The following is a 25,601-nucleotide window of genomic DNA, read 5'->3' as shown; positions in this document are numbered from 1 at the left end:
TGTTTTGTTTTTTGTTTTTTTTTAGAGGCTCTAAAGAAGAACCTGTTTCCTCCACTTTTCCAGCTTCTAGATGCCCCTTTCTCCCATATTCAGAGCTAGCAATTTGCTTCTCTCTAACTCTTCTTCTGTATGCACATCTCTCTCTAACCCTGACTTCAGGCAGCAAACGCTACTTTAAGACCCAGCTAATTAGGTTGAGTCTACTTAGCAATCCTGGATAAGCATCTTAACGCCCTAAACTTAATCACATGTTCACACTCCCCTTTTTCATGTAAGATAATATATTCATGGGCACCAGGGATTAGGATGTGGTTACTTCTGTGGAGTCATTATTCTGCAAAACACACTGGGTCATAAAATAAGTCTCACTAAATTTAAGGAATTTAAATCATTCAAAATATTTTTTGTGACAATAAAGTTAAATTAGAAATACATTACAGAAACATTTTTAGACATTTTCCAAATAGCTGTAAATAAAATATGCCACTTCTAAATACTCAACTGACAATGGAGGAAATCAAAAAGGAAATTGGAAAGTATTCACCTTAAGAAACCAGAAAAAGAAGAGCAAATTAATGTCGAAGTAAGCAAAAGAAAGGGAATAAAGAGAAGAAATTAATGAAATGGAAAAAATAGAGAAAATAAATGAACCATTTGTTTCTCAAAGAAAAATTAATGAAACTGATAACTCTCCAGCTGATCAAGGAAAAAAAGAGAGAGAAAGAAAGGGGAAATAAATTATGAATATCAGAAATAACAGTGATGATATCCACTGGATAACATGTAAATATTATTAATAATCTTTTGCCAATAAATTCTACAAGTTAAATCAAATGGAAGAAATATAACCGCGAAACACAAACTGATAGAACTCATTCAAGAAGAAATAGAAAACACAAACCTCTAAATCTTATTAAAGACATTGAAATTTTAGTTGAAACCTTCCCACAAAGAAACCTGGAAGTCCAAATACATTCAATGTTGAATTCTACCACAAATTTAAGAAAAAAAAATATCAATTCCACACAAATCTTTCAGAAAATTAAGAGGAAATGTTTTCCAATTCATTTTATAAGGCCAGCAGTACCATGATACAAAGTCAAACAAGATTACCACAAATAGAAGACTATAGACTAATACCTCTCATAAGCATAGGTATAGAAATTCTTAACAAAATTTTAACAAATCAAATCCAACAATACATAAAAAACTAATACAAATGACCAACTGGAGCTTACCTCTGTATAACAAGGTTGATTAAGCATTCAAAAGCATTAAAAAATCAGGGTATTTCAATTCTATTAGCAAATAAATCTAAAATAGTAAAGTTATTTTACAATCCTATAAACAAACACACATACTCATATGCTTTAATATAACATATTTCTCAGAACTAATATAATTATTTTAATCAAAAAGTAGGAATTAGGCTCTACCTATCTTAACCATCAGTTACTTTCTAAATTTTATTATTTGGGGAGAGTAGAATATTTCAACTTTATTACACAAATTCTGGTGTGGCTTCTAGAACATATTGCTAGTATGTTCTCAAAAGAAAATTCAATTTAAAATTTAATTTTTAACCATTAAATATTCATTAACATTCTATAGTAATGATGTAATTTGCTTAAAAATAAATAATTAGATAACCACACATGAAGGACATGAAAGAACTTAAAATGTAACAATTATATCAATTTTAATCATTACTTAATATGATCAATAGATGAACCCTTTTGTTGCCTTTAATCATAATTTGAATATACCAAGTGAAATCTGATTCATATTTCTGTATAAATCCTAGAAAATAAAATGATGCATCCAACATCCTCAAGGTCAAAATATTTCCAGCATTTTCTGACCATAATAGCATCTAAATCAATCACTATACAATGAAGAAATAAAAATATCAAAATAATTCTCATTACTGAGTAGTGATTATATTTCTTAGTTAATTAACTTCCTTAATTTAGATGCTGAATTAGCCTTACAAATAAAAATAATTTTCCCATAAATATATGATTTTTAAAAATCACTATCTTCCCACAAATCACATAGAAATTAAATAATTTCTAGTCATAGATCATAAGCTGTCATTAATATGAAAGGGGAAAGAATAATCTGTACATTTTTTAAAGATTTTTTTTAAAGATTTTATTTATTTATTTGAGAGCAGGAGAGAGAGAGAGAGGGAGAGAACGAGATGGAGGGAGAGGGAGAAGACTCCCCACTGAGAAGGAAGCCTGACACGGGGCTCAATCCCAGGACCCAGAAATCATGACCCAAGCCAAAGGCAGACACTTAACTGACAGCCACCCAGGCACCCCTTAAAGATTTTAAAACATAATGACCTAGCACAGGGCTTGGTACATAGGAGATTTCCATAAACTAATTTGAATTCAATCTAATCAAATAATCAGTCACAAAAGAATGAATATATGAACAAATGCCAACATTACAACATACAGGCTTTTCTTTCATAAAAGCATAAATTAAGAACACAAACCCTGACTAATTCAAGATAGAAAGAATATCCTAAATGTTTCCTAGCAGTAAATCTAAAGCCTTCAGCAGCCTATCACTAAACACAATAAAAAACGAAATATACTTTAATAAAAAAAGGAAAGAAATATACAACATCTATATGTAGCATAAAGAAATCAACAGTGAGAGGTAGTGGGTCTTAAAGAACTGTTAAGTACTGCTTACCCTAAATTTTTAATGAAGTTTAAATTATGTTCAGTATATAATAAAGGAAAAATGAGATTCTAAACAAAGCAAATAATTTCAAGTAAAGCTGTAAGAACAGAGTATCTAACCCTCAGATGAAGTATACAGTTGATCAGAAAACCCAAACAATCTGGTTATCTGAAGTTTTGATGCATTTCTTAGAATATAATTTCATTAAAAAATTACATTTTTTGATTGATTCAATATCATTAGTATGAACATTTTTAATAAAGACATTCATTATCGTTGCTGCTCGTGATCAGGGGACCACACTTCGAGGACCACTAAACTAGAAATACAAGTCAATCGAGTTTCACAACCTGAATGTAGCTGGCTGTGTGACTGACAGTTTTCACTGTTGGGCCATAGGGAAATGAAGTGTTAAAGCAGCAAGTGTGTCCCCCTTCACTAGATTTTGCCGGAAAAAAGGAAAATTAAAGGAGAAAGGGAGAGACATGCTGCCTGGATCAGGGGGCAGGTGTGATATTTTAAACCTGGAATCTGGTTGTGTCATCCTTTGGAGTCCCTGGGGAATACTCAAGCACATTTTTCCATGGCTCTCATAACTATGAGAGGAGTCAAAACCTGGGCATAGAGACTGAGAAGATCTGCTGTCCACTGCAAAGCCCAGTCCCAAGAAATAGCCAGTTTTCACCCCTTTCCTGGATACCAGGCCTCAAACTTACCACCTGTACTTTAATCAGGCTAAAGCCCTCCCTTTGAGCTAATATCACAAAGGAGAAAGCCATCTACTTTTGACCTATCTTCTATCTATGCTGGCTCTTAAACTTCAAGACCACATAGATAAACCTTCTGAACTTGGATTCTGTTCTCCTAGTCTTCTCAGTCAGAGTATAAACTAGGCGAAATAATATTGCCCCTCTGGCACTCCATTCTTACCCAAAAAGAAAACTGTAATTAACATTAAACCAACAGATTTTGAACAGTCAAAAAATAAACAACACATTCATCATTAGACATTCAATGTACCCTTTTTATCAAGGATCAATACATGTTTCATGTTGTTCAAAACATAGAAATCTTATCCATATCATTACTTCGAACAAAAACAACATTGTTTTTGTAAAGAAAATACTCAATGGTCATTATGTTAAACACTATCAACACTTACCTGTATTTTAATAGGCCAGGAAAAGTTGCTGACGTACACATAGAATGTGATGTTAGGATTGCTTCTAAAGTTAAATTTTTCATAGGAAAAACTATCTCTGTATTCCTTTATATTAGTTTTGGAAACTATAGGAGTCTCCTCCCCGGATATTGTTCCAGCTAAAATGTAAATAATAATAACAAATTTTTAAAACTCCTATTAGGAAAAAAGGATCTTTTTGAACTTAAAAATATATATTATATTTACTTAATTTTTAGAACTGTACATATAAAAACATAATTATCAAAATAAACTTTTCTGAGATTTAGGGTTATGGGAATCTAAAAGTTACAAAGGAGAAATAAAATTCATCATAAAATTAATGGAAATAGTATAAAAATTATTTTTTTTAAATGATACCACTGATTAAGTGCTATGTACTAGTCACTGGTGTAGAGATTTTATATTCTTTTCTAGTAACAGTTTTATCCCAGAGGTATTCCATCTCTATTTTTCAAATTGAAACCTGACCCTCAGAAAGATTAAAACACTTGCCTTAAGTTCATAGCTACTGAATAGTAAATTCCGCTTTGGAACTCAGGTATATATTAGCTCCAAATACTGAGTTCCTTCTATTTACTACTCCACAGAGCCTCTCAAAACAAATCAGGACATATTTCACATGTCTTAATCCAATTAAAAAATGGAAAAGGAATCAATTTATTTGTCTTAACCACAAATTGAACCATCACTACTTTGAATAAATTGAAAGGAGGCTACAATTTAAAACATGAGCTAAATGTTTAATTAGTTAAACACATATTGCATACTCAATAAATATTTACTGAAATTGACCAACTGGAACAAAACATTTCCAACAATCTTACTAAGCCTTCCACCTTAAAAAACAGTAAAAATATTTAGAATTAGTACACTGAGCAACTGAATTAATTTCTAACTCATCACCTATTCCAAAATTACATGGGATGCTGTTTTAAAAGGCAGACTTCCTGACCCCATCTCCTAACCTGATAAATCAAAATTTCTGAGATTTAGGGTTATGGGAATCTAAAAGTTACAAGCAATTTCTTCCATTAAAAAAAAAAATCACCATTCTAAACTAATTACAAAGGTTTTATTTATTTTTGTTAACAAATTTTAAAAATCTTCTAGAGTCAATTTATTGTGCCAAAGTAAAATTCAAATTAATAGTACAAGTTTTCATGAATTCCTTTCTTTAAAATGATTTTAAGTAATCTCTACACCCAACATGGGAATCAAACTTACAACCCTAAGATCAAGAAATAAATATTCTACCAACTGAGCCAGCCCAGTGTTCCATCATGAATTCTTAATTAATGAAGCTCAAAATGCCAAGATTTTACTATGTTTGGCACCATAATAACAAAATATCTATATAGTCGCCCAAACTTCTCATTTTTTAACACATGGAATATAGGTTCTAGAACTGCAAAGACCTCATCATTCTTGAATTCTACATGTCCCCGATTCCACATATTAAAATGGCATAATGACTTGAATTTCAGAAATCAAATATGGATGTCTAAGAATCCACATATTTTCTTTAAAGAAGATTCCAACACTTTTACGCAAGAGTATATCTTTGATATAGAAAATAAAAACCAACAGAATTTCCTAAGATGTAAATACAAAAATGTGAGCACACTTTTTCATAATCCAACATAGTTTGCTTTAATCTTGGTTACATTTTTTAAAAGTCAAAAACTTCAACTTAAAACCTTATTATGGAAGACATATTAAGTATAGGGTTTTTTTTTTTTTAAAGATTTTATTTATTTATTTGAGAGAGAGAATGAGATAGAGAGCATGAGAGGGGGGAGGGTCAGAGAGAGAGGCAGACTCCCTGCTGAGCAGGGAGCCCGACGTGGGACTCGATCCTGGGACTCCAGGATCATGACCTCAGCCGAAGGCAGTCGCTTAACCAACTGAGCCACCCAGGTGCCCAAGTATAGGGGTTTTTTCCAACCTTCTCTCAGCACTGAAGCTGACAAAGGGAATAGTATATTTCTAAGCTTGAAAGTAATAGAAAACATGTTAATTTATCAGCATGCACAAAATTTCATTGTTTTCTATCAATATTAAGGTTAATAATTAAATTTATAGCTTCAATAGTGAATCAAATAACTGAAATCTCAGTCCCTAGTCATTAAAGAAGTAATATCTTAATTAAAATCATAGCAATTCATAACACTACCATTTTAAAAAATTATGTGGTGTACAGTATTTGTTACGCATCTAATTTTAATTGAATAAGGGACAAAGTTGACAAAGGAATGAAACTTTATTAACAATGCTACTTATTATTTTTACCTGAATCAGCACAATGACATTTTTTTAAAATTTCAATATTTGAATTAACAATAAAAGGCCATGTGAGAACACATTCCATAAACAAACATGAGAAAGACACGCAACAACAAAATCCTCTTACCTGTTGAACCAACTGACCATGTAATGTTGAGATTAAAGTTGTTTGATGCATTAATCGAAATATCCAAATTTTTGTTTGACTACCAAGAAAGAAAATATTAGGGTTAAAAAATCAAATTACACTAAATAATGTTTTGTGTTTTAATTATGCCCATGCTATATTTCACAAACTCTATACATTTTGTCAATATTCAACTAGGTGTAGATGTCAGTTACACTTTTTTCATGAAAACATATAGGTGATAAATTCAAAGGCAGTTTAAAGTTCCCATTTATCCTCCCTACTATAATCCAGCCTTCTGTATGTAAACCAGAGGCTGCTGTAATTCATTATTTGTATTTTGATTCTCTTTGCTTACCTGTAGTTAATAGTTAAATGATACAGGTTTAGATTAGTCCAAAGTAATTTTATAGCAATGTGAGATTATTGTTTTGTCGAAAGATTTCTTCTTAGGTGCATACAGTATTATTATACAAACATATCTGTATTGAAAAAATATATATATATGATACATAAACTAGAACTCTCAGGTAAAAATGGGTTAGAATTAAATCTACTGTCAAAATGTAGGAAATGTATAAATAATTAAGGTACCTATTTATTATTTTTTTTTATGTAGGGTAAGTAGGAAGCCCTGATCACTAATCTATATTAATTTCAGTAACTGTTCCAAGTTGAATTTATTTTAGTTATAAATTATATTTATATAACTAGATATAATGTTGTTACAAGCATTCTTAGTGGCACCTCTCATGATAGTTTAGCATCCTACACTTTCAAAGAAAATGTGTGTGTGGGGGGGGTGGAAGATGGCAGAGGATTACCGACCCTATTCGAAACGGTCCCCAGAATTGAGCTGGATATCTACCAAACCACTCTGAACACCCAAAAATCAGCCTGAGATGTAAGAAGATAGATCTGGATCTCTACAAACAGAAAATTGCAGGTGGTTGGTTTTGAGGTACGAAGCAGGGAGCCGTGATTCCATGGGCAGATATGGGAGGATAAATGGCAGCGGGAGGGAGCCTGTCTATGGGGATCCTACACCACCTGCGAGTGACAGCCTCCTGCGCTGGGGACTCGGCACAGACTCGCAGACCGGTAGCGGTGGGGAAGGGACTTTCGGGCAGCCCCCTGGAGGGAAACCCAGAGTGGCAGGGCCACACGTGCAAACTGGGGGCAGCTGGCGGTTTTAGAAGCATAAAGGGCAGAGACATGCCCCCACCTGGAGGTGAGGACTGGGAGCGCTGCTGAGGGGCGCACAACCCAGGACCCTGCAGTTTATAGCATCACAGACAGAAACGGAGATAGTGTGTCCTGGAGAGCTCACTGAAGAACAGACTGCAATCTCTCTGCTCTGAGGCAGAGGGTTGGAAACGGTCTCTTCTGCTCTGACTCTGGGAAGAGACATGGCTCTGACAGGGAGAGCCGCCAGAGAACAAAAGCCCCAAAAAAACGATTTCCACTGACCCCATCCTCCACCACAGGGGGCAGGACAACTCTGCCCAAACAGGGTTGCCTGAGTAACAGCACTGCAGGCCCCTCCTCCAGAAGACAGGATGGGAAAACAAGAGGCCAGCAATCCTAAGGTCCCTAGAAAACAGATGCATCTTGCTTGGTTTGTGGTCAATAATTTGGACTCTATACATTCCCTCAAGCACCCCTCAACAGAATGACTAGGAGGAAGAACCCCCAAAATAGGAAAGACTCAGAGACTAAGACTTATGCCACAGATTTACAAATGGATTCAGATACAACCAAGATATCGGAGATGGAATTCAGGCTAGCAATTATGAAGACAATAGCTAGAATGGAGAAATCAATTAATGGCAACATAGAGTCTCTAAGGGCAGAAATGAAAGCTGAATTGGCAGAATTTAAAAATGCTATCAATGAGATCCAATCTAATCTAGATAATCTAACAGCTAGGGTAAGCGAGGCAGAAGAACGAATTAGTAACCTCGAAGACCAATTAATAGGCAAAAAGGGAAAAGAGGAGGCTAGGGAAAAACAACTCAGAATCCATGAAAATAGAATCAGAGAAATAAGTGACACCATGAAACGTTCCAATGTCAGAAATTTTGGAAATCCTGGGGGTGGGGAGGTGGAGAGAGAGAGAGGACTAGAAGATATATTTGAGCAAATCGTAGCTGAGAATTTCCCTAATCTGGGGAATGAAACAAACATTCCAGTCCTAGAGGCAGAGAGGACCCCTCCCAAAATCAAGGAAAACAGGCCAACACCCCAGCATGTAATAGTAAAACTCACAAATCTTAGAACCAAGGAAACCATCTTCAGGGCATTTAGGGGGAAGAGATTCCTTACGTACAGAGGGAGGAACATCAGAATAACGTCAGACCTATCCACAGAGACCTGGCAAGCCATAAAGGCCTGGCAAGATATATTCAGGGTACTAAACCAGAAGCACACAGAGCCAAGAATACTTTATCCAGCAAGGTTGTCATTTAGAATAGATGGAGAGATGCAGAGCTTCCAAGACCAACAAAAATTGAAAGACTATGTGACAACTAAGCCGGCCCAGGGTTGCAGATTGGATAAAAAAGACAGGACCCATCCATATGCTGTCTACAAGAGACTCATTTTGAACCTAAAGATACATCCAGACTGAAAGTGAAGGGATGGAGATCCAACTTCCATGCCAGCAGACCTCAAAAGAAAGCTGGGGTAGCAATTCTTATATCAGACAAATTAGATTTTAAACTAAAGACTGTAGTTAGAGACACAGAAGGACACTATATCATTCTTAAAGGGTCTATCCAACAAGAAGATCTAACAACTGTAAATATCTATGCCCCCAACAAGGGAGCAGCCATCTACATAAGCCAACTGTTAACCAAAATAAAGAGTCATATTGATAACAATACGTTAATTGTAGGAGACCTCACTACTCCATTCTCAGCAATAGACAGATCATCTAAGCAGAAAATCAACAAAGAAACAAGAGCTTTGAATGACACACTGGACAAGATGGACCTCATAGTTATATACAGAACATTCAACCCTAAAACAACAGAATACACATTCTTCTCAAGCACACATGCAACTTTCTCCAGAACAGACCAAATACTGGGTCACAAATCAAGTCTCAACTGATACCAAAAGACTGAGATTATTCCCTGCATATTCTCAGACCATAATGCTTTAAAACTGGAACTCAATCACAAGAAAAAATTTGGAAGAAATTCAAACAGTTGGAAGCTAAAGACCATTCTGTTCAAGAATGTTTGGGTCAACCAGGAAATCAAAGAAGAACTTAAACAATTCATGGAAACCAACGAGAATGAAAACACATCGGTCCAAAACCTATAGGATACAGCAAAGGCAGTCCTAAGGGGGAAATACATAGCCATCCAAGCCTCACTCAAAAAAGAGAAAAATGCCAAATTCACCGACTAACTCTACACCTTAAAGAATACAGAAAAAGCAACAAAAGAGGGGGCGGAGCAAGATGGCGGAGGAGTAGGAGACCTGGACTTCCTCTCCTCTCAGGAATTCAGCTGGATAGGGATCAAACCATTCTGAACACCTACAAACTCAACAGGAGATCGAAGAAAAGAAGAGCAACAACTCTCTCATCAGAAAAGCGACCACTTTCTGGAAGGTAAGACGTGCGGAGAAGTGAATCCGAGGCGATATTCGGGAGGATAGACGGCGGGGGAGGGGCCTCCGGCGGCCGCTTCTGGCAAGTGATAGAGCAGCGGAGCACAAAATCGGAACTTTTAAAAGTCTGCTCCACTGAGGGACGTCACTCTGGTGGCTAAGCGGGGAGTGGAACCCTCCGGGACAGTGTGGTCTCAGGACCCACGGGTCACAGAAAGACCGGGGGTGCCTGAGTGTGGCAGAGCTCCCAGGTATCGGAGCAGGGAAGCCGGCTGCAGAGGCGGAGCCCAGGCGGGGGCTCTCAGCTCGGGGTTGCCATAAACCATGATCTGCGGCACAGTCGGGCCACTGCTCCTCCAGCAGGGACCCAACAGGCGGCAGATCCGGGGAGACTCACCTTCCTCCCCTGGGAGGAGCCCCGCGGGAGTGCACCACAGGGATCTGCTGGGTTTGGAGACTCCACCCGGGGTCGGGTGCCAGAGATAGAAACGCACGGTCACAGGCCGGGTGAGCACGGAGTGCGGCTGGAGACCGGGGAGACGGGAGTGACTGATGGCTTTTCTCTGGGGGCTCACTGAGAAGCGGGGCCCCGAGTTCTCGGCTCCTCCACGGCGAAGATTGGGAGGCCGCCATTTTCACTCTCCGCCTCCAAAGCTGTACGGAAAGCTCGCAGGGAACAAAAGCCCGGGAGAGCAAACCTGAGCAGATTACTTAGCTGGGAGGGGGCAAGGGCGGGGCAATTCTGCCTCCGGCAAAGACATTTGGAAACCACGGCAACAGGCCCCTCCCCAGAAGATCAGCGAGAACAGCCAGCCAAGACCAAGTTTACCCATCAATGAGAACGGCAGAACTCCAGCTCTAGGGGACTACTGCACATAGAATTCATGGCTTTTTTACCATGATTCTGTAGTCTTTCAAAGTTAATTTTTTTTTAACTGTCTTTTTTTCTTTTTTTTTCTTTTTGAATTTTTCTTTTTCCCTTTTTCAACCAACATCTTACCAATCCCTTTTTTTAAAAAAAAAAAAACATTTTTATTTTTCATTTTTAGAGTCATACTCTATCCCTTCATAGTAGTTACCCGTATTTTTGGCTTATATATATAAGTTGTTCTCTCTTTAAAATTTTGAGATAGTTTCTTCTAACAGATCAAAATATACCCTAAATCTCTAGTATATGGTGTTTTCTATTCCCCTGCCTGATCACATCCTCTCCCTTTTTTTTTTCTTTTTTTAAATCCTCCTCTTTCTTTTTTCAAACAACTTATTATCAATTCCTTTTATAAAATTTTTTATAATTTCCATCTTTACAGTCATATTCCATCCCTTCATCATATCAACCCTTATTTTTGTACATATATAAGTTTTTCTTTCTTTAAAATTTTGGGAGGCACTTTCTTCTAAAAGACCAAAATACACCCCAAATCTAGTGTGTGGCACTGATCTATATACCAGCCTGATCATATTTGATCACATTCTGGTTTTTTTGTTGTTGTTGTTTTGTTTTGTTTGTTTTTGTTTTTATCTTTATCTTCTTTTTTTTCTTTTTCTTTTTTCTCTCTTTCCCTTTCTTTTCCCACTGCTTCAGGTTTTTTCTGATTTGTTTAGAGTATATTTTCTGTGGACGTTGTTACTCTGCTAGCATTTTGTTCTCTCATTAATCTATTCTCCTCTGCACAAAATGACAAGACGGAAAAAATCACCTCAACAAAAAGAACAAGAGGTAGTACCGACTGCCAGGGACCTACTCAATACGGACATTAGTACGATGTCAGATCTAGAGTTCAGAATCATCACTTTAAAGATACTAGCTGGGCTTGAAAAAAATATGGAAGTTATTAGGGAAACCCTTTCTGGAGAAGTAAAAGAACTAAAATCCAACCAAGTAGAAATCAAAAAGGCTATTAATGAGGTGCAATCAAAAATGGGGGCGCTAACTGCTAGAATAAATGAGGCAGAAGAGAGAATCAGTAATATAGAAGATGAAATGATGGAAAATAAAGAAGCTGAGAAAAAGAGAGATAAACAACTACTGGATCACGAGGGCAGAATTCGAGAGATAAGCAATACCATAAGACGAAACAACATTAGAATAATTGGGATCCCAGAAGAAGAAGAAAGAGAGAGAGGGGCAGAAGGTATAATGGAGCAAATTATAGCAGAGAACTTCCCTAATTTGGGGAAGGAAACAGGCATGAAAATCCAGGAAGCACAGAGAACCCCTCTCAAAATCAATAAAAATAGGTCAACACCCCGACATCTAATAGTAAAACTTACGAGTCTCATAGACAAAGAGAAAATCCTGAAAGCAGCTCGGGAGAAGAGATACGTAACCTACAAGGGTAGAAACATTAGATTGGCAACAGACCTATCCACAGAGACCTGGCAGACCAGAAAGGACTGGCAGGATATCTTCAGAGCACTAAATGAGAAAAATATGCAGCCAAGAATACTATATCCAGCTAGGCGATCATTGAAAATTGAAGGAGAGATAAAAAGCTTCCAGGACAAACAAAAACTAAAGGAATTTGCAAACACAAAACCAGCCCTACAGGAAATCTTGAAAGGGGTCCTCTAAGCAAAGAGAGAGCCTAAAAGCAACATAGACCAGAAAGGAACACAGACAATATACGGTAACAGTCACCTTACAGGCAATACAATGGCACTAAATTCCTATCTTTCAATAGTTACCCTGAATGTAAATGGGCTAAATGCCCCAATCAAAAGACACAGGCTATCAGACTGGATTAAAAAACAAGACCCATCGATATGCTGTCTGCAAGAGACTCATTTTCGACCCAAAGACAGCCCCAGATTGAAAGTGAGGGGGTGGAAAACCATTTACCATGCTAATGGACACCAAAAGAAAGCTGGGGTGGCAATCCTTATATCAGACAAATTAGATTTTAAACCAAAGACTGTAATAAGAGATGAGGAAGGACACTATATCCTACTTAAAGGGTCTATCCAACAAGAAGATCTAACAATTGTAAATATCTATGCCCCTAACATGGGAGCAGCCAATTATATAAGGCAATTAATAACAAAAGCAAAGAAACACATCGACAACAATACAATAATAGTGGGGGACTTTAACACCCCCCTCACTGAAATGGACAGATCGTCTAAGCAAAAGATCAACAAGGAAATAAAGACTTTAAATGACACACTGGACCAAATGGACTTTACAGACATATTCAGAACATTCCACCCCAAAGCAACGGAATACACATTCTTCTCTAGTGCCCATGGAACATTCTCCAGAATAGATCACATCCTAGGTCATAAATCAGGTCTCAACTGGTACCAAAAAATTGGAATCATTCCCTGCCTATTTTCAGACCACAATGCTTTGAAACTAGAGCTCAATCACAAGACAAAAGTCAGAAAGAACTCAAATACATGGAGGCTAAAGAGCATCCTACTAAAGAACGAATGGGTCAACCAGGAAATTAAAGAAGAATTAAAAAAATACATGGAAACCAATGAAAATGAAAACACAACTATTCAAAATCTTTGGGATGCAGCAAAGGCAGTCCTGAGAGGAAAGTATATAGCAATACAAGCCTTTCTCAAGAAGCAAGAAAGGTCTCAAGTACACAACGTAACCCTACACCTACAGGAGCTGGAGAAAGAACAGCAAATAAAGCCTAAACCCAGCAGGAGAAGAGAAATAATAAAGATCAGAGCAGAAATCAATGAAATAGAAACTAAAAGAACAGTAGAACAGATCAACGAAACTAGGAGCTGGTTCTTTGAAAGAATTAACAAGATTGATAAAACCCTGGCCAGACTTATCAAAAAGAGAAGAGAAATGACCCAAATCAATAAAATCATGAATGAAAGAGGAGAGATCACAACCAACACCAAAGAAATACAAACAATTATAAGAACATGTTATGAGCAACTCTATGCCAGCAAATTAAATAACCTGGAAGAAATGGATGCATTCCTAGAGATGTACCAACTACCAAAACTGAACCAGGATGAAATAGAAAACCTGAACAGACCTATAACCACTAAGGAAATTGAAGCAGTCATCAAAAATCTCCCAACAAACAAAAGCCCAGGGCCAGATGGCTTCCCAGGGGAATTCTACCAAACATTTCAAGAAGAATTAATACCTATTCTTCTGAAACTGTTCCAAAAAATAGAAATGGAAGGAAAACTTCCAAACTCATTTTATGAGGCCAGCATTACCTTGATCCCAAAACCAGACAAAGACCCCATCAAAAAGGAGAATTACAGACCAATATCCCTGATGAACATGGATGCAAAAATTCTCACCAAAATACTAGCCAATAGGATCCAACAGTACATTAAAAGGATTATTCACCACGACCAAGTGGGATTTATCCCTGGGCTGCAAGGTTGGTTCAACATCCGCAAATCAATCAATGTGATACAATACATTAACAAAAGAAAGAACAAGAACCATATGATCCTCTCAATAGATGCAGAAAAAGCATTTGACAAAGTACAGCATCCTTTCTTGATCAAAACTCTTCAGAGTATAGGCATAGAGGGTACATACCTCAATATCATAAAAGCCATCTATGAAAAACCCACAGTGAATATCATCCTCAATGGGGAAAAACTGAGAGCTTTCCCCTAAGGTCAGGAACGCGGCAGGGACGCCCACTCTCACGACTATTGTTCAACATAGTACTAGAAGTCCTAGCAACAACAATCAGACAACAAAAAGAAATAAAAGATATTCAAATTGGCAAAGAAAAAGTCACACTTTCTCTTTTCGCAGATGACATGATACTTTATGTGGAAAACCCAAAAGACTCCACCCCCAAGTTACTAGAACTCATACAGCAATTCAGTAATGTGGCAGGATACAAAATCAATGCAGAGAAATCAGTTGCTTTTTTATACACTAACAACGCAACTGTAGAAAGAGAAAATAGAGAATCAATTCCATTTACAATAGCACCAAAAACTATAAGATACCTCAGAATAAATCTAACCAAAGAGGTAAAGGATCTATACTCTAGGAACTACAGAGCACTCATGAAAGAAACTGAAGAAGACACAAAAAGATGGAAAAACATTCCATGCCCATGGATCGGAAGAATAAACATTGTTAAAATGTCTATGCTACCCAGAGCAATCTATACCTTCAGTGCCATCCCGATCAAAATTCCAATAACATTTTTCAAAGTGCTGTAACAAACAATCCTAAAATTTGTATGGAATCAGAAAAGATCCAAATCACCAAGGAAATGTTGAAAAAGAAAAACAAAGCTGGGGGTATCACATTGCCTGATTTCAAGCTATATTACAAAGCAGTGATCACCAAGACAGCATGGTACTGGCACAAAAACAGACATATAGACCAATGGAACAGAATAGAGAGCCCAGATATGGACCCTCAACTCTATGGTCAAATAATCTTCAACAAAGCAGGAAAAAATATGGAATGGAGAAAAGACAGTCTCTTCAAAAAATGGTGCTGGGAAAATTGGACATCTATATACAGAAGAATGAAACCTGACGATTCTCTAATACCATACACAAAGATAAACTCAAAATGGATGAAAGACCTCAATGTGAGAAAGGAATCCATCAAAATCCTAAAGGAGAACATAGGCAGTAACCTCTTTGACATCAGCCACAGCAACTTCTTTCAAGATACATGTCCAAAGTCTAGTGAAACAAAAGCAAAAATGAACTTTTGGCACTTCATCAAGATAAAAAGGATCTGCACAGCAAAGGAAACAGTCAACAAAACAAAGACGCAACCCACAGAATGGGAGAAGATATTTGCAAATGACACTACAGATAAAGGGCTGATATCCAAGATCTATAAAGAACTTCTCAAACTCAACATCCAAAAAACAAATAATCAAGTCAAAAAATGGGCAGAAGACACGAATAGACACTTCTCGAAGAAGACATACAAATGGCTAAAAGACACATGAAAAAATGTTCATCATCATTAGCCATCAGGGAAATTCAAATCAAAACCACATTGAGATACCACCTTACAGCAGTAAGAATGGCAAAAATTGACAAGGCAAGAAACAACAAATGTTGGAGAGGTTGTGGAGAAAGGGGAACCCTCTTACACTGTTGGTGGGAATGCAAGTTGGTACAGCCACTTTGGAAAACAGTGTGGAGGTGCCTGAAAGAATTAAAAATGGAGCTACCCTATGACCCAGCAATTACACTATTGGGTATTTACCCCACAGATACAGATATAGTTAAAAGAAGGTCCATATGCACCCCAATGTTCATAGCAGCAATGTCTGCAATAGGCAAACTGTGGAAAGAACTGAGATGCACTTCAACAGATGAATGGTTAAGAAGATATGGTCCATATATACAATGGAATATTATTCAGCCATCAGAAAGGATGAATACCCAACTTTTACATCAACATGGATGAGACTGGAGGAGATTATGCTAAGCGAAATAAGTCAAGCAGAGAAAATCAATTATCATATGGTTTCACTTATGTGTGGAACATAAGGAATAGCATGGAGGACATTAGGAGAAGAAAGGGAAAAATGTAAGGGGGGAAATCGGAGGGAGAGATGAACCATGAGAGACTATGGACTCTGAGAAACAAATTGAGGGTTTTAGAGGAGAGGGAGGGTGGGGAGATGGGTTAGCCTGGTGATGGGTATTAAGGAGGGCACGTACTGCATGGAGCACTGGGTGTTATATTAAAACAATGAATCATGGAACACTACAACAAAAACTAATGATGTACTGTATGGGGACTAATATACATAATTAAATTAAATTAAAAATGTTTCCTTTTCCTCGCCCTAACTCAGAACTAGGAGATATTTCCATGATGTTTCTTGTCTAGACCTCAGTAGTCAATCTATTAAAATATATGATATGGATTATAAGGTAGATTAATATATAATAAAAAATAGAGCAAAAGGGAGTGACATCAGCAAGATGGTGAAATAGGAAGTGCCAAACCTTATCCTCCATAAAAACACTGTTTTAACAATGTTATATGAACCAAAATACCTTTATGAGAAAATCAAAATCCAGTTAAAAAGTTGCAGTACCAAAGATTAATACAAAACCAACAATAGCCACATTATAATGGTTAAAAAGTGCAATTTCACCTTATCCATTTCAGACCTTGCCCCAGGGCAGCACTCAGCATTGCAGAGATCATCTCAGCTTATGACTTCTCCCTCAGGTAAAAGGGAGAGTGTAGCATATATCCAACATCCCTGGCCTTTCATTGCACTCCACAAAGGATCTGTTTCTGTTTCACTCACCCAGAGCACTATCAGAACAAACATATTTCAGACATCTGACAGCAGCTAAAAATAAAGAAAATAAGTGGGTGGCTTACTGCTGCTGTCATGGCTCCCAAACATTGGGAGAAGGTCCACAACCCTGAGACTTCTCCTTCAGAAGGGAGAAAGAATGGGGTGTGCATTCAACACCCTGGATTTTCTGTGCACATTCCAAGGAGAAAATGTAGACAACTCACTATACCCAAAATGACTCTCTGAAATTCAGAGAAGACATGCAAACCTAGGAAGGAAGGAAGAGTTGAACATAATAATTCATAGAAAAATTTTCAGATGCTCCCAGTATCTCTAGCGAGGCTGGTTGATGAATATCTTTCCCTGTGAAGCTGATCCATAAAGACTAGGAGAAGTAGTTGTTTCTTCAAATGCACAGACACCAATGCAAAGCTACAAGGGAAGTGAAGGATTAGAGAACTATGACACAACCATAGAAACAAAATAAATCTCCAGTAACTAACCCTAAATAAATGGAGCTCTAGAATTGCCTGGCAAGTAACTCAAAATAATTATATTAAAGAAGTAAGGGAGTAATAAGAGACCACTGAAAGATAAGTAAATGAAATCAAGAAAACAATATATGAACAAGAACCATAGAAGAATACAATAACGCAAGTGAAAAAAAAAAAAAAATCAACATAGAGTCTCAACAACAAACCTGACTGAGCAGAAGAAAGAATCCGTGAACTCAAAGGCAAATCATCTGAAGTTACACAGTAAGAAAGCCAAAAGAAAAGAGAAAGAAAAAAAGTGAAGAAAGACTAGGGGACTTAAGGAATACTTCAAGAAAAACATACGTGTGTGTGCGTGTGTGTGTGTATAATCAAAGTCCCAGTAAGAGAAGAGAAAGAAAGGGGCAGAAATCTTATTTAAAGAAATAATGGCCTAAAATGTCCCAAATCTGAGAAGTATAGGCAATCTAGATTTATGAAGCTGAAGAAAACAGAAGGAAGACGAACCCAAAGAAATCAAATCAAATTGTTATAAGTCAAAGATAGAATTTTGAAAGCACCAATAGCAAAGTGACTTATCACATACAAGTGAGCCCTATAAGGTTATGGAGTGGATTTCTCAGCAGAAATTTTGAAGGCCATAAGAGACTGAGATGACACATTAAAAGTTTTGAAAGAAAAAATATACCGACCAGGAATACAATTCCTGGTAAAACTGTTCTTTAAAAAATTGAGAGATAAAGACTTTCCCAGACAAACAGAAGCTGAGGAAACTCATCACGACTAGATCTGCTTTACATAAAAAAAAAAAAAAAAAAAAAAAGCTAAACTGTTACATCAATGACAGAGTGAGAGGGGAGACAAAGGTAAAAGTATAGACTTTTGGTATATCATTGAAGTTGTGTTTTCTTAGCTTAAAAAAGACTGCTGTAACTATAACATATTGTACGTAAATCTCATGATAACTACAAAGAAAATACATATAGAAGATAAAAGAAGAAGAGCAAGAAATCAAAGCATATCACTACAAAAAAATCAATAAAGCACAATAAAAGCAAGGGAGAAAAGAGGAACAAAAAAATATAAGACAGACAACAATTAACAAAATGGCAATAGTAAGTCTTCTCCTATCAATAATTACTTTAAATATAAATCCATTAAACCCCCAATCAAAATACACAGAGTGGACAACTAGATTAAGAAAACAACAATGACAACACCCAACAATATCCTATCTAAGAGACTCATTTCAGATTTAAGGATACTTTAGACTAAAAGTGAAGGTACTGAAAAAGATATTCCATGAAAATAAGAAACAAAAGAAGGAACAGGTAGCTACTTATATGAGACAAAATAGTCTTTAAATCAAAATCTTTAACAAGAGACAAACAAGGACATTATATAATGATAAGTGGATCAATTAATCAGGAAGATATACCTATGATAAATGTATATGTACCCACCATGAGAGCACCTAAATATAGAAACAAACATTGACACAACTGAAGGGAAGAACAGAAGGAAAAGAATAATAGTAAGGGACTTCAATACCCCACTTTCAACAATGGGTAAAATATTCAAAGAGAAAATCAATAAGGAAAACACAGACTTGAACAACACTACAAAACATATGTGCTTAACAGACATAGAAACAAAACTCCACATAACAGCATCAGAATCCACAATCTGTTCATATGTGTGTGGGATAGACTCCAAAATATATCATATGTTAGGACACAAAACAAGTCTTAACAAATTTAAGAAGACTGAAAACATATAAGTTATCTTTTCTGACCACAATGGAATGAAACTAGGAATCAATAGCAGGAGGAAAATTTGAAAGTTAAAAAATATGTAGAAATTTAACAACACATTTCTGAACTAATGGATCAAAAAAGAAATCAAAGGGGAAATCAGAAAATATCTTGAGACAAAATAAAAAGAAAAAAATATATACCAAAACTAATGGGATACAACAAAACCACTACAAAGAGAAAATTAAAACTAACAAATGCCTATATTAAAAAAGAAGAGAGCTCTCAGGGGTGCCTGGGTGGCTCAGTCAGTTAAACGTCTGCCTTCTGCTCAGGTCATGATCCCAGGGTCCTGGGATCCAGCCCCACGTTGGGCTCCCTGCTCAGCAGGCAGTATGCTCCTCCCTCTCCCTCTGCTCCTCCCTCCCCCCCGCCATGCTGTCTGAAAAAAATAAATAAATAAAATCTTAAAAAAAAACAGAGTTCTGAACTAAACAACCTCACTTTACACCTCAATTCAAAACAGAACAAACTATGTTCAAAGCTACCAAAAAGTAAATATTAAAGATTAATGCAGAGATAAATAAAAGAGTAGAAAATGAGAAAACTCAAGAAAATATGAATTGTTTTTTTAAAAAGTAATCAAAATCAACACAACCTTTAGCAAGACTAAGACAAGAGAGAAGACTTAAAATGTAAAATCATAAATGAAACATTACAATCTATGCTACAGAAAAAAAAGGATTGAGAGAGACTAATAAGACTAATTATATATGAACAAACTGGGTAACTTAAACAAAATCAATAATTCTTTTTTTTAAATTTTATTATGTTATGTTAATCACCATACATTACATCATTAGTTTTTGATGTAGTGTCCCATGATTCATTGTTTGCTTATAACACCCAGTGCTCCATTCAATACGTACCCTCTTTAATACCCATCACAAGGCTAATGCACCCCCGCAGCTCCCTCCCCTCTAGAACCCTCAGTTTGTTTCTCAGAGTCCATAGTCTCTCATGGTTCGTCTCCCGCTCCGATTTCCCCCCTTCATTTTACCCTTCCTACTATCTTCTTTTTTTTTTTTTAACATATAATGTATTATTTGTTTCAGAGGTACAGGTCTGTGATTCAACAGTCTTATACAATTCACAGCACTCACCATAGCACATACCCTCCCCAATGTCTATCACCCAGCCACCCCAACCCTCCCACCACCCACCACTCCGGCAACCCTCAGTTTGTTTCCTGAGATTAAGAATTCCTCGTATCAGTGAGGTCATATGATACATGTCCTTCTCTGATTGACTTATTTCGCTCAGCATAACACCCTCCAGTTCCATGCACGTTGTTGCAAATGGCAAGATTTCATTCCTTTTGATGGCTGCATAATATTCCATTAAATATATATACCACATCTTCTTTATCCATTCATCTGTTGATGGACATCCTAGCTCTTTCCACACTTTGGCTATTGTGGACATTGCTGCTATAAACATTGGGGTGCACGTACCCCTTCAGATCACTACATTGGTATCTTTGGGGTAAATACCCAGTAGTGCAATTGCTGGGTCATAGGGTAGCTCTATTTTCAACTTTTTGAGGAACCTCCATACTGTTTTCCAGAGTGGCTGCACCAGCTTGCATTCCTACCAACAGTGTAGGGAGGGTTCCCCTTTCTCTGCATCCTTGCCAACATCTGTCATTTCCTGACTTGTTAATTTTAGCCATTTTGACTGGTGTGAGATGGTATCTAATTGAGGTTTTGATTTGGATTTCCCTGATGCCGAGCGATGTTGAGCGAAATCAATAATTCTTAAAATTATACAAATTACCAAGACACAATCATGAAGAAATAGAAAATATGAACAGACCAATAACATGCATGGAGATTCAGTAATCAGAAACCTCCCAACAAAGAAAAAATCAAAAACAAATGGTTTCACTGGTTAATTCTAGCAAGCATTTAAAGAATTAATATCAATCCTTCTCAAATTCTTCCTAAAAACTACAGAGAAGGGAATACTTCCCAACTCATTCTATGAGGCCAGAAATAATCTGATACCAAAGCCAGACAATGACTGTACAAGAAATAAAAACTCTAGGCCAATAACACTGATGAACACAGTTGCAAAAATCCTCAACAAATATTAGCAAATTGAATTCAACAGTACGTTAAAAGGATCATTCACCATGATAAAGTAAGATTTATCCTGGGGATGAAAAGATATCAACATACATAAATCAACTAATATGATACACTACATTTAAAGAATGAAGAATAAAAATCATAAGCATCTCGATACAGAAAAGGCATTTGGCGAAATTAATCACCCTTCACGATAAAAACTCTCAACAAATGAGCTACAAAAGGAATGTACCCCAATAAATTAAGGGCCATAATTGACAAGTAAACATCATACTCAATATAGAAATATTCAAAGCCTTTCCTCTATGATCAGGAATAAGATAAGGATGCCAACTCTCACTTCTATTTACCAAAGTATTGGAGATCGTAGCAAAAACAATAAAGTAAGAGAAATAAACTAAAGGCATCCAAGTCAAAAAGGAAGATGTATATTAATATGTATTTGCAGATGACATAATCTTATATGTAGAAAAACCTGAACACTGTGTTCACACATACACACACACACACACACACACACACATACAAAGCCTGTTAGAACTAATAAATTCAGTGAAGTTTCAGGATACAAAATGAACATTAAAAAATCAATTTTATTTCTATACACTAACAGTAAATTATGTTAAAAGAATGTTAAGAAAACAATCCCAGGGGCGCCTGGGTGGTTCAGTCGTTAAGCATCTGCCTTCGGCTCAGGTCATGATCCCAGGATCCTGGGATTGAGCCCCACATTGGGCTCCCTGCTCCACGGGAAGACTGCTTCTCCCTCTCTCACTCCCCCTGCTTGTATTCCCTCCCTCGCTGTCTCTATCTAATAAATAAATAAAAATCTTAAAAAAAAAAAGAAAGAAAAGAAAAGAAAACAATCCCATTTATAATAGTATCAAAAAGAAGAAAATACAAATAAACTTAACCAAGGAGATGAAAGATATACATTGAAAATTATACAACACTGATAAAAGAAAGAAGACACAAATAATGAAAAGATACCCTGTGTTCTCAGATTGGGAAACTTAATACTGTTTAAATGTCCATGTTACTTAAAGAAATCTATAAATTCAATATTATCTCATCAAATTCCTAGTGGCATTTTTTACAGAAATAAAAAAAATTATCTTAAAATACATATAGAATCATATAAGGCCTCAAAAAGCCAAAACAATCCTGAGAAAGAACAAAGCTGGAGATATTACATTGTTTGATTTCAAAATACATTACAAAGTCATAGTAATTAAAAATAGGGTACTTGCATAAAGATAGGCATATGGTCCAGCAAAATAAATAGAGAGCCCAGAAATAAAACCACACATATATGGTTAAGTAATCTTCAATAAGGATGCCAAGAATACACAATGAGGAAAGGATAGTCTTTTCAAAAAATGATGTTGGGAAAACTGGATATCTACATAAAAAGAATGAAATTCGATCCTTATTTTCTTAGTCCACTAGGACTGCTATAAGAAAAACACCATAGACTAGGGCAGGGGGAGTGGCTATAAAGAGCAGAATTTTACTTCTCACATAATTGGAGGCTGGGATTTCCAAGATAAAGGAGCTGGAAAAGTTGGTATCTGTTGAGGTCAACTTCCTACTTAATGGACAAGCCTCTTCTTGCTGTGTCCTCACATGGCAAAAGGAGGTGAGGGAACTCTCAAGGGCCTCTTTTAATCCCATTAATGAGGGCTCCACTATCACGACCTAATTATCTTGCAAATCTCCCATCTCTAAATACCATCACACTGAGCATTAGGATTTAACCTATGACTCTGGGGGGATACAAACATATAACAGAACACTAAATAAATTATAGAGACTGTGTAGGAGACATGTCTAGGAAGAAGTTGCTGTGGCTGAGGTCAAAGAGGTTGCTGCCTGTGTTCTCCTTTAGGATTTTGATGGACTCCTGTGTCACATTTAGGTCTTTCAACCATTTTGAGTCTATTTTTGTGTGTGGCGTAAGGAAATGGTCCAGTTTCATTCTTCTGCATGTGGCTGTCCAATTTTCCCAACACCATTTGTTGAAGAGACTGTCTTTTTTCCATTGGACATTCTTTTCCTGGTTTGTCAAAGATTAGTGACCACAGTGTTGAGGGTCCATTTCTGGGTTCTCTATTCTGTTCCATTGATCTAAGGATCTGTTTTTGTGCCAGTACCATACTGTCTTGACAATGACAGCTTTGTAATAGAGCTTGAAATATGGAATTGTGATGCCACCAGGTTTGGTTTTCTTTTTCACCATTCCTTTGGCTATTTGGGGTCTTTTCTGGTTTCACACAAATTTTAAGATTATTTGTTACAGCTCTGTGAAAAAAGTTGATGGTATTTTGATAGGGATTGCATTGAATGTATAGATTGCTCTAGGTAGCATAGACATTTTCACAATATTTGTTCTTCCAATCCATGAGCATGGAACGTTTTTCCATTATTTTGAGTCTTTCTCAATTTCTTTCATGAATGTTCCATAGTTTTCATAGTATGGATACTTTGACTTTTTGGATAGATTTATTCTTAGGTATCTTATGGTTTTGGGTACAATTATAAATGGGATCGACTCCTTAATTTCTCATTGTTCTGTCTCATTGTTAGTGTATAGAAATGCAACTGATTTCTGTGCATTGATTTTATCTCCTGCCACTTTGCTGAATTCCTGTATGAGTTCTAGCAATTTTGGGGTGGAGTCTTTTGGGTTTTCCACATAGAGTACCATGTCATCTGCAAAAAGTGAGAGTTTGACTTCTTCCTTATCAATTTGGATGACTTTTATTTCTTTCTGTTGTCTGACTGCTGAGCCTAGGACTTCTAGTACTATATTGAACAACAGTGGTGAGAGTGGACATCCCTCCCACGTTCCTGACCTCAAGGGAAAAGCTCCCAGTTTTTCCCCATTGAGAATGATATTCACTGTGAGCCTTTTGTATATGGCTTTTATGATATTGAGATATGTTCCCTCTATCCTTACACTTGAGGAGTTTTAATCAAGAAAGGATGCATACTTTGTCAAATGCTTTTTATGCATCTATTGAAAAGATCATATGGTTCTTGTCCTTTCTTTTATTAATGTAGAGTATCACATTGATTAATTTGAGGATGTTGAATCACTCTTGTAACCCAGGAATATATCCCACTCGGTCATGGTGAATAATCCTTTTAATGTATTATTAGATCCTATTAGCTAATATCTTGATGAAAATGAACTATTGGATTTCATCAAGATAAAAAGCTTTTGAAAAGCAAAGGAAACAGTCAACAAAACCAAAAGACAACTGACAGAATGGGAGAACATATTTGCAAATGACATATCAGATAAAGGGCTGGTATCTAAAATCTATAAAGAATTTATCAAACTCAACACCCAAAGAACAAAGAATCCAATCAAGAAATGGGCAGAAGACATGAACAGATATTTCTCCAAAGAAGACATCCAAATGGCCAACAGACACATGAAAAAGTGCTCAACATCACTCGGCATCAGGGAAATCCAAATCAAAACCTTAAATGAGATACCACCTCACACCAGTCAGAATGGCTAAAATTAACAAGTCATTAAGTGACAGATGTTGGGGAGGATGCAGAGAAAGGGAAACCCTCTTACACTGTTGGTGGGAATGTAAGCTGGTGCAGCCACTCTGGAAAACAGTATGGAGGTTCCTCAAAAAGTTGAAAATCGAGCTACCCTACGATCCAGCAATTGCACTACTGGGTATTTACCCCAAAGATACAAATGTAGGGATCCGAAGGGGTACGTGCACCCCGATGTTTATAGCAGCAATGTCCACAATAGCCAAACTGTGGAAAGAGCCAAGATGTCCATCGACAGATGACTGGATAAAGAAGATGTGGTATATATATACAATGGAATATTATGCAGCCATCAAAAGGAATGAGATCTTGCCATTTGCAATGACATGGATGGAACTGGAGGGTATTATGTTGAGTGAAATAAGTCAAACAGAGAAAGACATGTATCATATGATCTCACTGATATGAGGAATTCTTAATCTCAGTTTGTTTCCTGAGATTA

General features: G+C 36.6%; 1 protein-coding gene across 1 annotated transcript in view; it reads right to left on the bottom strand.

The window, feature by feature from the left end:
* The window catches only part of ATRNL1 (attractin like 1), an 814,868-nt gene that overhangs the window by 483,873 nt on the left and 305,394 nt on the right, over window positions 1–25,601 (bottom strand). The window contains exons 23-24 of the mRNA XM_021699729.1: window positions 6,315–6,393; window positions 3,863–4,020 (exon numbers count right to left, since the gene is read on the bottom strand). Coding sequence (XP_021555404.1) covers window positions 3,863–4,020; window positions 6,315–6,393 — 237 coding nt within the window. The remainder of the gene's footprint in view (window positions 1–3,862; window positions 4,021–6,314; window positions 6,394–25,601) is intronic.

This window comes from Neomonachus schauinslandi, chromosome 6, assembly GCF_002201575.2.
Source record: "Neomonachus schauinslandi chromosome 6, ASM220157v2, whole genome shotgun sequence".
Lineage (NCBI taxonomy): Eukaryota > Metazoa > Chordata > Mammalia > Carnivora > Phocidae > Neomonachus > Neomonachus schauinslandi.
Note: the sequence above shows the minus strand (reverse complement) of the source record. Positions and strands in the feature narration are given on the sequence as shown.